The sequence below is a fragment of the Heteronotia binoei genome, chromosome 21 (genome assembly GCF_032191835.1).
Source record: "Heteronotia binoei isolate CCM8104 ecotype False Entrance Well chromosome 21, APGP_CSIRO_Hbin_v1, whole genome shotgun sequence".
Lineage (NCBI taxonomy): Eukaryota > Metazoa > Chordata > Lepidosauria > Squamata > Gekkonidae > Heteronotia > Heteronotia binoei.
In genome coordinates, this window is record NC_083243.1 from 177,712,029 (window position 1) to 177,724,401 (window position 12,373).

General features: G+C 45.8%; 1 protein-coding gene across 1 annotated transcript in view; it reads right to left on the bottom strand.

Annotated features, from left to right (window-relative positions):
- Positions 1 to 11,592, bottom strand: part of ARPC2 (actin related protein 2/3 complex subunit 2) — a 52,968-nt gene extending 41,376 nt beyond the window's left edge. The window contains exon 1 of the mRNA XM_060261213.1: positions 11,329 to 11,592. Coding sequence (XP_060117196.1) covers positions 11,329 to 11,402 — 74 coding nt within the window. The 5' untranslated portion in view covers positions 11,403 to 11,592. The remainder of the gene's footprint in view (positions 1 to 11,328) is intronic.
- Positions 11,593 to 12,373: the final 781 nt, after the last annotated feature.

The following is a 12,373-nucleotide window of genomic DNA, read 5'->3' on the forward strand; positions in this document are numbered from 1 at the left end:
CGTTTGGCCACCTCTGTGTTAGACTGTGCAAATTTAGCAGCTGGCATACCAAGTCCAAATTTCTGTGTCCACCTCAAACTCAAAATACCTCACACAATAAAACTGCTTACATGACGGCTGTTTCTCAGGCATCCTTCTTTCAGCCATGGTAACATTCCCATAAAATGTTTTCCATTGATTTTTATCAAGCGATTTTAGCTTGATAAAAGCTAGGAAAAGCATTTTAGCACCTACCTAGTTGAAATTACAGGGTCTTCTGGTAGCCTAAAAATATTCCATGGCTCTCAGTGCATGCAAAATATATATTTTACTATACGCACACATTGTAGGCATGTACCAGATAACATAACCAGGCGAGAAAGAAAAAGGTAGTGCCTTTACCCCGAATAATTTAGGCAATTTAAGAGTATCTGCGCATATTAGCTCGTTTTTGCAAAAACACATTCCACTTCTATTAACTATGGGGAGAAGAGCTACATCGAGCACTTCCTCTCACTGCAGCTTTGTTCTTGTAGCATCTCTAACTTACGTGGGCACCGCCCAGAGTTTCAAGTGCATCTTCACTCTCGTGGCCAAATCTAAAACGTTACATTTTGAGGTGAATACCGATTTCCTCCCTTGTACAGTGTGCAGCTATACAATACACTACCCAAGACTATGAATTATTGAAAACTACTAATCTCCTATGACTGCCCACCAAAGAATGACACTGCACATTTCAGATGGATAGCCACATTGGTTTGAAGCAGCAGAACAAAGTTTGAGCCCAGTGGCACCTTTGAGACTAATGAGGTTTAATTCTGGGTATAACCTTTCCTGGGCATGAACACTTCTTCAGACATTGCACATTTCAGTACTTTTTTTAACGAGCTGAAGTTCATCTGAAAGCTTCAAACACCTTTTTAGTAAATTGTTCCTTTCCAAAGGCAAAGAGTAAATTCTTTGCTCCAACACAAATACTCTGTGTAGTCGGCAATTCACCGGACAGATAATTAGTAAAACTAATCTTCTGCATTATCAGCTCTTAGCTGCTACTGCAAGAAGACAGCATGTCACTTGTAATGATCTAAGAAGTATTTCCCATGATCTAGGCTGAGCAACCATTAACTGGTTCACAAACACAAACATATAGTTCATCCCATAGTGGACCCCTATGTGTTCTAACACCTGTGCAGTAAAAAGCATCACAGGGACTAACAGTTTTAGGCAAACTTGCAGTGCTGTCCACCTGCAACCACCAGCAAGTGCGACACACACACACCTAGAAAGTTTAATGTTAATACAAGATTAGCTTTACGCCGCTGGAAAGATTCCCTTCTCTTCATGACTTCCTTCCCAATAAAAATGACTTCTAGTAGACCAGTGTTTCCCATTTGCAGGGTTGCAACCCACGGAAGCCTCACTACCGGGTCACAAGAAAAGCCAAAGCTAGCCCCGCCTCCAGCAAAGCATGACTTCTGCTCTGCTTCCATCTTTCCCCCATCTCTGTTGTGCAGAGAAAAGCTAGCTTTGAAGATTGACACAGGCTGCAAAGTTTGCGCTCCATTTGGCTTCTTTCCTTCTCCCGTCTCTCTGTTGTGCAGAGAAAAGCTAGCCTTGAAGACTGACGCAGGCTGCAAAGCATGAGCTCCGTTTGGCTTCCTTCCTTTCCCCATTTCTTTGTTGTGCAGAGAAAAGCTAGCCTTGAAGACTGACGCAGGCTGCAAAGCATGAGCTCCGTTTGGCTTCCTTCCTTTCCCCATTTCTCTGTTGTGCAGAGAAAAGCCAGCCTTGAAGACTGACACAGGCTGCAAAGTCTGAGCTCTGTTTGGCTTCCTTCATTCCCCCTTCTCTGTGTTGTGCAGAGAGGAGCTGGGCTGCCTCTCCTTCCTTCTCCCCCGCTCCCAGTGTTTGAGAGAAAAGCTGGCATCCATTGGCACTTTAGACCCATGAAGTGTTCTTCAAAGTATGAGCTTTCCTGTGCCTTGCAGTATGTTCTTTTGGGGAGATTTCCCCAGGAGGCCTGGGCAGCAAAGAAGGGTGTGTGTGTTTTTTTCAGCCGGGAGGGGTGGGGAGTGGGCATTCCAGTAGCTTTTTTTTTTTTTAATCAAATGACCCCTGGGCAGAATTGTTGCTGGCTGAGGTCATCTGATGGTGAGGAAGGTCTTTCTCTTTCTTTCTTTTTTTTTTCTCCCTCTCCCTCTCCCCCTCTCTCTTTCCCTGCAACTGATGCTCTGTCTGTATTCTTAGTGCTGGGAGGGGGGAAGCAACAGTGGGAGGGCTTCTAGTGCCCTGGCCCCACTGGTGCACATTCTGGAAGTGACATCGCTGGAAAAGGTGGAGTTTTGGTTCAGTGTGCCCCAGAAGTGGCATCACTTGCCCCTTGACACCACAGGAAATTACATAATTCCTGTCTCCCGGTTCCACCCCCAAAGTCTCCTGGCTCCGCCCCCCACATTTTAATGCGTCACGAAGGAGAAGTGTAAAAATAACCAGGCCATAAAAAGAAAAGTATGAAAAACCCTGTAGTAGACAAATCACCTAATAGGGCCATTTCACAAAATTTCAAACAAAATCCCATTAGAGATGTAATAAGTTTCTCTTAATCCTCTAGTTCACTTAAAAACTTCTTACACCTGAAAACGCACAAGCATCTGTTTTCACTGCATTCTGTCTTCAGGAGCAAACGAAGAAGCATAAGAAACAAAAATATCACCCAGCAATTCCCTCCTGCCTTAAATTTAAGACCTGTTTTTGACAAGCTCATCAGAACTTTGAAGCTAAAAATGGCAGCTGCTTCCCCCATTAAACATTAACAGACATTCAAATCCTCTTTGTAGTCAACTCCAATGACACATTAACTTACGTTACTATGAGCAAAGGCTCTGGGCAGTCTGATTTTTCCCTACAGTTAGTCCGCTTTAACTCAACCAACAGCGGTTTTATATGATTTTTAGATGAAACCGCTCTACTTTTTCAACTGCCAAGAAGCCACTGTTCCCCCAAAGCTAGAGACAAAAGAGGAAGCTGCATGGGATTTAAGCCAGCAAGACAGGCTTAAAACCAAGTCAAATCCCCGTCTGACAGCCTTTCCTCAAGTTTCAATCAGACACAACCCAAATGTCTCATAGGATCAGTAAATTAATACAAAAAAGAAAGATAAAAATTATTTTGTGTAGAACTTGCTTCTCATTTGCAACATCAGACAGAAGTCAGGGTCTATGCACACACAGGAGGAAACTCAGGGAAAAGGCAGCCTGGTTAGGAGATCACTTGGGTCGCAGTTAATGGCCGGCCTGCATAATAACAGAAATTGAGGATTCCAAGGCTATAATTGAAGGACAATTATTATATATAATCTCCTATAATTGAAGGACAAACATTTAAAAGCTTAAAGCTTGCACTGCAAAGGAGAGCCAGTTTAGTGTACTGGTTAAGTGTGCGGACTCTTATCTGGGAGAACCGGGTTTGATTCTCCACTCCTCCACTTGCACCTGCTAGCATGGCCTTGGGTCAGCCATAGCTCTGGCAGAGGTTGTCCTTGAAAGGGCAGCTGCTGGGAGAGCCCACTCCAGCCCCACCCACCTCACTGGGTGTCTGTTGTGGGGGAGGAAGGGAATGGAGATTGTAGGCCGCTCTGAGCCTCTGTCCTTGAAAGGGCAGCTGCTGTGAGAACCCTCTCCAGCCCCACCCACCTCACAGGGTGTCTGTTGTGGGGGAGGAAGGTAAAGGAGATTGTGAGCCGCTCTGAGACTCTTGAGTGAAGGGCGGGATATAAATCCAGTATCTTCTTCTTCAGGTTATATTCCACAGAGTTTGCACTTCTCTGGGGAACTGCAGGGCAAGATTTACAAATAAATATAGATTGTGGTGGAATCTGGTGACAATAATAAGCCTAATATACATTACAACAGCAAATTATAACACTCAAGTCATCTATGGAAGCTGTTCCATGATCATGTCTTCATAACCACAAACTTCAGGCAAACCCCCAATTTATACATCTTCATATTGTGCCAAACATGGGGTTTGGTATATGCAGAATCATATGCTTCATTCCTAAAAGCTTGGAATACTTGGAATACAGTCACTCTGAAAGCATTTGAATTTGCATCCAAGTAAACATGCTTGTGATCTAAGTGTTTGTGATAAACCTTATGTATACTGATCTGCATCATCAGAAGCAAGGAAAGCACCAAAATGATAAAGTCAGCCTGACAATGAGGGTGTTAGTCTATTTTGCAGCTTTCCACCACTGTGCCACCTCTACTTCAGCTAGTCCAACCATGATCTCATTTGTACACTGGTTCTACTATCCTTTGCAAAGCAATCTGTACATCTCATACTGAAGTCTTGACAGAAACAGTTTCTTTAAGTGAACCAGACAACCACAAGGAATTTATGCTCAAGCTACAACTTCAGAAATACTAACCACCCAGTTTCAAGCAGATACTGTGAACTGCTTTACATGATTTATCTCAGTCTCAAAACAGCAATGGTATACATCAAAGGTAACTGAAGTGTGGTCATGGTAACTTGGGAGGGGAAAAGATAGAAACTTTCACTACATAACCACTACAAACCAGCGCCAAAACAGTTAAAACAAGCTGCTGGGTGCAACTTAGCACAGCATAAGTTGTGTGGGCATAATGCTCACAGATCAAGACACCCACCAACAGGGAGAGCTGGGGATGCTTAACATTTCAGGCTGCACCAAGGAAATCTGTTCTTTCAAAGAACACACATGCCCTGATGTTCCAAAAAGCTCATGAGCAAAACCATGTAAGAGCTTTTACCAACATGGAGGCAAAAGAAACCAGTTTTTAAAAGATGGCCAAAGTTTGGTCCTTCCTAAAAATCACCTATCCTCCTGTCTATATTACACACTAACGTAATACACTCACACCACCTAATCTAACCTGGAAAGAAGTTAAAATCCAGTATGCATGCACATAGCCCTCCACTGGAGCTGTACATTTGTGAAGAAACACACTCCCGAGAGTAGCTCCAGCTACAAAGGCAATCAGACATGTGAATGGGTCTTACACATGTGTATGAAGTTATTTAAAACAGTCAATAACTCTCACCAGATAACCTGTCTTGAAAGGAGAGGGGGCCTCCATTTTCTATTGAACTGCTTATCACTGTGATTTGTAGGATCAGAGACCTAGGGTATTACTTTGATCTTACTACTCTTATTTATCTGTAATTCTTTAATGGCATACACCAGGGTTTCCCAAACTTTTCTTTCCTATGGCCCGGTTATTTTTACACTTCTCCTTCATGGCCCACTAAAATTTGGGGCTGGAGCCAGGAGACTTTGGGGGTGGAGCCGAGAGACAGGATTTATGTCATTTCCTGTGGTGTCAAGGACCAAATGCTGTCACTTCCGGGGCACACTGAACCAAAACTCCACCTTTTCCTGTGATGTCACTTCCAAGTCACTCCCCCAAACCTGCCTCTTCTTTGGAAGTAGATTCATTTTCAGAAAAATCTCTCTGAAACTCATGCTGAGCCAAAATGGGGGTGGAAAGTGGGTGGTCCTCTCTTTTCACCCCCACACCTGCTTGCACCTATCTGTTTGTGTATTCTTCTCCAGCTTGCAAGCACTCCTAACGCCCATGTTCAATTGCCTGCACCACCTATATATCTCTTCCTCAACAGCACTGGCCAGTGTATGCAGTTGGGACTGCTGTTGCCATTGCCATCAGGAAAGCCAGCACTGTGTACCACCCAAACTGGGCCCTGGCAGTTGCTCTACCTCAAAATATGCTGACACATTTAGTAAGCCCTTCCTTCAGCTGCTACTACTGGAACCCTGCCTCAAGTTACAACCAAGCTTGCTTGGTTTCAAGAAAAACTTTTGACAGCTATTTTTCATACTTTTCTTTGGTTAAAACACTGGGAAATTGCTGTGAAAGGTACCAGAGAATTGTACTGCAATTAATGAATTAATTTCAAGTTATATGAAGTTTATACAAGCTTTTCTGCAGTTATCCCAAGAAGGATATTTATGAGGGGCTTGCAGCTTTTTACTGGCTGTGTTTCCCATGCCTTTAAAAGCAACCTGTTGTGCAAATACTCAGCCAGTGAACTACCTTCATCCTTTTTTAATATCTACAGTAGTAGTTTAATTTTGGTGTCAGACAGCTGTTAAAAGCAGGACCAGTTCATAGTGCAACGTCTTCCAGTGCTGTTGAGATATACCGCAGTAATCAATAATCTCTTTCTGCCCCACACCTCTTACTCTCACTCACACAAAAATCTCATAGAAGGCCACCGGGCTACAACTGGGGGTGCCAACTTTTCATTGGCAGAGCTCCTATGTCTGCAACAACAGTATGATGAACAGAAAAGTTTCATCCAGCAAAAATGGAAGGAAAGGAAAAGAAAGAACATAAACATACGAGGAGCCATGTTGGATCAAGCCAGTGGATTATCCAGTCAAAAATTCCCTCATACAATGCCCCAAAAGCACCAGAATGTCCACCAGTGGGGCCAGGGCACTAGAAGCCCTCCCACTGTTGCTTCCCACCTCCAGCACCAAGAATACAGACAGAGCATCACTTGCAGGGAAAGAAAGATAGAAGGGGGGACAAAGAAAAAAAAGCCTTCCTCACCATCAGATGACCCCAGTCCGCAAAAATTCTGCCCAGGGGTCGTTTGGTAAAAAACCCCCAGCTACTGGAATGTCCACTCCCCGCCCACACCCTTCTTTGCCGCCCAGGCCTCCCGGGGAAATCTCCCCAAAAGAACATACTGCAAGGCACAGGAAAGCTCATACCTTGAAGAACACTTCATGGGTCTAAAGTGCCAATAGATGCAAGCTTTTCTCTCAAACACTGGGAGCGGGGGAGAAGGAAGGAGAGGCAGCCCAGCTTCTCTCTGCACAACACAGAGATGGGGCGGAGCTAGCTTTGCTGGGGGCGGGGTTAGCTTTGGCTTTTCTTGCGACCCGGTAGTGAGGCTTCCGTGGCCTGGTACTGGGTCAAGAACCTGCAAATGGGAAACACTGGCATACACTATTTTTTTAAAAGTGACTTAGCGAAGGGACATGGTTCAGTTCAAACAACAACAAAATGATAGAATTGGGAACAGAGTGAAAAACTCCCAAATTCATGCCCTGTAGCTTAACCATTAGACGCCAGTGCTTCTGATGTCAAATCTATCTATCAGTGTGGGACAACTCCATTCGGTTTGTTGTATTCTTGAACTGCCAGTCTGAAATTGCAAGCAATATAATAATAGCTTAAGCAGAGATACAAACCAAGATGGATCTTTAAAAGAGTGATCCATTTTCTGAAGTAGAAGCACTACAACTGACTTTAAAAAAAAAACCCAGTAAATCTGTCTCTATATTATAAAGAGATGACTCAGCTTGAAACAACTACCATGGTATTCATTTCAGATGTTTGGTTGGCTCTGAGCTTGTCTGGACATGGAAATCATCAGCTTAAAAATGCAGAAGCTACAACTTCCTGTCTGTTGATTTACTTAAGGTGCTAAATCTTCTACAGTTCTAGAGAGGCCATTTTATTAGACAGATGCATAAATGGTTCGATGCAAAGTTGGACTAAGATAACTGACTCACTTTTTAAAATGAACACATAAGAACTTAAAAGTGTGGATATAACAATGGCATATTCACAAATGTGCACATGCTACATACACGGTAAGATTGTGTCAGAAAGGCTCATAATAAAATCCTACCTCACAGGGTTAATGGTATACAGTCAAGGCAGAAGCATATGCACTTCCCTCAGTACTTTAGAGCAACAGAAGACTAATAGCACACACTTGTGTACTCTCAACATGGAGCTGCAGTAAACCTGGACTTCTAAAAATGCATAGAAAGTGCTTACAATAGCATCTCATAATTTATACCCATGATGCTGGGACGCGACTGTTAAAATTCTGGGTGATTCATGCAAATATTTACAAAAAGCAACAAAGTTAAAAGTTTACATGTCTACAAATAAGTAGTGTCTCCTGCTAAGGAACACCTGTGAATATTGTATCATGCAGTATCGAATAATGTACAAGTAATGTACAAAGAAGTACTTTTCTCCCTTTCTCACAATACAAGAACTCGTGGGCATTCAATGAAATTGCTGAGCAGACAGGTTAAAACGGATAAAAGGAAGTACTTCTTCACCCAAAGGGTGATTAACATGTGGAATTCACTGCCACAGGAGGTGGTGGCGTCCACAAGCATAGCCATCCTCAAGAAGGGGTTAGATAAAAATATGGAGCAGAGGTCCATCAGTGGCTATTAGCCACAGTGTGTGTGTGTGTGTGTGTGTGTGTGTGTGTGTATATATATATATATATATATATATATATATATATATATATATATATATATTTGGCCGCTGTGTGACACAGAATGTTGGACTGGATGGGCCATTGGCCTGATCTAACATGGCTTCTCTTATGTTCTTATAAGTATGGGGCTTGTGTTGCTACCTTGAAGTACAGAGAACCAGTTAGTATTCCCATTGTCTCCGGAGGATATGCTGTTACAACATGCAAGCAATGCGTGAATAGCAGATCGTATCAAAAGCAGAATATGGCTGAACACTGCACACTCAGCTACATCTACTGCATTAGAGAAGTGACACACACCCTTTAAAGCTCTGACAGGAAATGCTCCTCACTACACTGAAAGCAGCTCGATATGTCCCAAAGATTCAATAGCTCCCAAAAGAAGCAGGACATACTATGCATTTTCAAACCAATTTAGCATACTATTATTACTTTTGGTAAATCTGAGCATTTCTTTTTAGTACAAATATATGTCATACCACACCATGAACAATTACTGCAACAAATGCAGGGGTGGCCAATGGTAGCTCTCCAGATGTTTTTTTGCCAGAACTCCCATCAGCCCCAGCCAGCATGGCCAAAGGAATTGTAGGCAAAAAGCATCTGGCGAGCTACCATTGGCCACCCCTGAAATACAGCATACCAGAATACCACGGGGCGGGGAGAGGGAGGATATTTCCTTCAGGAGCTAAAGAAACTGACACAATAAATACTGTAAGCTTCTACTATATTAGTGGTGGAGAAGAAAGAATGTAGTCCAGTGTCCTGGGGGAGAGCCTAACATGAATTGTTACAGAGAACGCTAATCTAGAGGAACCCTGATGCAACAGTGCAAGATATCTGTGTTCTTAAGCAAGGACTACTTAACAGGGAGTAGTTATACTTTAACATCTGTTAAGAAACTAAACTAAACGACAGCATTAAAACAAACTGAGTCCAGTGGTATGTTTAAGACCAACAAAGTTTAACTCTGGGGCACAGGCTACTTTCAGTCTAAGTTAGTTCAAAAGAGGGCTTCAAGTTAGCCTACATAAACTCTTGCAAAGAATAAGAGCAGGACAGCCATCATATAAAGCAACACATGTCAGAGGCAAAGGAACTACAGAGCTAGGATACACCCACACTCTCCAATAGCTGGGCTGGGTTCACGAACACCATCTGACAGGAACATAATTTATATATATATATTTATATATGTCAGCCAAAAGCAATTCCACAGGCTCATCACCACTCACCTGACTCATTTCAAACACCACCAACTCCCTGTCTACCAGTTTTGCAAAGTAAATGTCTTACTGACTTCCCCTATAGAAACTCTGAAGAATCTTTCACTTCAAATAGCTCTGGAAAATTCATGTAGTAAAACTGCATTGTACATATAAAGCGAGGAACAATATTGTTTTTAAAACATGGATGGTGAAAACTGCCAGTGGAAAATATCACTTCTACAAGCTCCTCCTTCTCCAGGAAGTACCCATTTGTGGCTTGAGCATCCTGGGAACATTTGTATAGCAACCCTGCAGTTATCTAGATGGAAATGAACATATGAAGCTGCCTTATACTGTATCAGACCCCTGGTCCATCAAAGTCAGTATTGTCTTCTCAGACTGGCAGCGGCTCTCCAGGGTCTCAAGCTGAGGTTTTTCACACCTATTTGCCTGGACCCTTTTTTGGAGATGCCAGGGATTGAACCTGGGACCTTCTGCTTCCCAAGCAGATGCTCTACCACTGAGCCACCGTCCCTCCCCTTAAGTAATGCTTACTTAAGAGTCTACCTCTGACTAAAGCCATGCCTCAACAAGCCTCCTTTTGTAGAAACCTCTACCCAGCGTGAGCTAATCAACAGAAACACACCCTACTGCAGAGTACAGATATACTAACAGACCTGAGATGGCGAATGGATACGAAATACCCCTCCCCCTTTCCTCTAAGTCTATGAGAAACGAAAGGTCCTCGAGGTAAGCAAGCACCCTGGCGACACCCCCTTGGGTGAAAAAAGGAAGTGTCTGTTCTCCACCCACAGAGCCAGTCTGCTGTAGGGGTGAAGTGTGCGGACTCTTATCTGGGAGAACCGGGTTGGATTCCCCACTCCTCCACATGCACCTGCTGGAATGGCCTTGGGTCAGCCATAGCTCTGGCAGAGGTTGTCCTTGAAAGGGCAGCTGCTGTGAGAGCCCTCTCCAGCCCCACCCACCTCACAGGGTGTCTGTTGTGGGGGAGGAAGAAAGCCAGTTTGGTGTAGTGGCTAAGTGTGCGGACTCTTATCTGGGAGAACCAGGTTTGATTCCACACTCCTCCACTTGCACCTGCTGGCATGGCCTTGGGTCAGCCTTAGCTCTGGCAGAGGTTGTCCTTGAAAGGGCAGCTTTTGTCAGAGCTCTCTCAGCCCCACCCACCTCACAGGGTGTCTGTTGTGGGGGAGGAAGGGAAAGGAGATTGTGAGCCGCTCTGAGCCTCTGTGCTTGAAAGGGCAGCTGCTGTGAGAGTCCTCTCCAGCCCCACCCACCTCGCAAGGTGTCTGTTGTGAGGGAGGAAGGGAAAGGAGATTGTGAGCCGCTCTGAGCCTCTGTCCTTGAAAGGGCAGCTGTTGTGAGAGCCCTCTCCAGCCCCACCCACCTCACAGGGTGTCTGTTGTGGGGGAGGAAGGGAAAGGAGATTGTGAGCCGCTCTGAGACTCTTCGGAGTGGAGGGCAGGAGATAAATCCAATATCTTCATCTACCTCACAGGGTGTCTGTTGTGGGGGAGGAAGGGAAAGGAGACTGTGAGCGGCTCTGAGACTCTTCGGAGTGGAGGGCGGGATATAAATCCAATATCTTCACACCTGGAAAATGGAGGTTGATCCTCCAGCGGGGCCCTGTCATCATGCAGGTTTCAATAAGGCGGGTAGTGGTTAGAGAGGCCCAGGATCCCCACCCTCTCGCTCCCCATCCTGAGGACGGCAGCCAGCGCGTGCAGCCTGCAGGGCCCAGGACCCCGGGGCTCCTCTTCCCCCCCGTCCCCGCCGCCGCCACTCCCCCTCTCACCCGGCGGCCGCGCCCTCGAACTTGAGCGCGAGCGTATCCTCGATGATGCGGTTGTTGACCTCCAGCAGGATCATGGCGACGGCTCCGGGCGGGACGAGGTGAGGAGGGGTACGGAAGCCGGGCGGGGAGAGGAAAAGGAGGGGCAGGGGAGGGGAAAAAAAAAAAGAATCCACCTAGCCGAGAAGCGCGCCGCACCGGGGACCCGCCCGACTCCAGCCGCTTCCGCCACAGGGGCCCCACCCACCTTCGCCGAGCCGGCACTCTGCGTCATTTCCGGTATCGGGAAGAAGGAGGAAGACAGACCAAGGCGCGCGACCGTTGCGCATGCGCTCCTTAGGTTCCGTCCGCGGCAACAGCACGCTCGAGCTGGTTACGTAGCAACTCGCTCCGGGGGTTCGGGAGCGCGCGCGCGCGCGTTCGTCGGGGAATCCAGGATTTCCTCGACGTCTGTGGGCAGCTCGCTGCACAAGCCAGCAGCTCCACATGTGTTGCCAAGGTGGCCAGATTTTCTTTGCAGAGTCATCTGCCGCGAGTATGTGCGCCTTAGCTTCCTATGTCCAACCTGGCGGCTTTCATGGCTGGGTCAGACGCTCCGATGGCGGTACACTTAGGGTTGCCAATCCCCAGGTGGGGCCAGTTGCAGTGCTAACTCCCAAGGAAGTACTGTTATGGAAACTGTTGGCAAGCTATGATAGGAGTGCCAACTCCAGGTTGAAAAATTAATGGAGATTTGGGAGAGGAGCCTGGGGGGAAGAGGGACCTCAACAGGAGTCCTTCACAATGCCCATGAGAGAGGGAGGCAGGCTCGGCCCAACAATCCCCGAGGGCCAGACCAAGTGATCTCAAGGGCCGTTTGGAGGCCCTCCCCCCGCTTCAGGGTCATCAGAAAGCGGGGGGAGGGGAAGGAAATGTCTGCTGGGAACTTTGTTATTCCCTAGGGAGACTTATTCCCATAGGGAATAATGGAGAATTGATCTGGGGCTCTGAAGGGGCTGTATTTTGCGGGAGAGGCACCAGAATTGCAGCACAGCATCCAGTGTCTCTC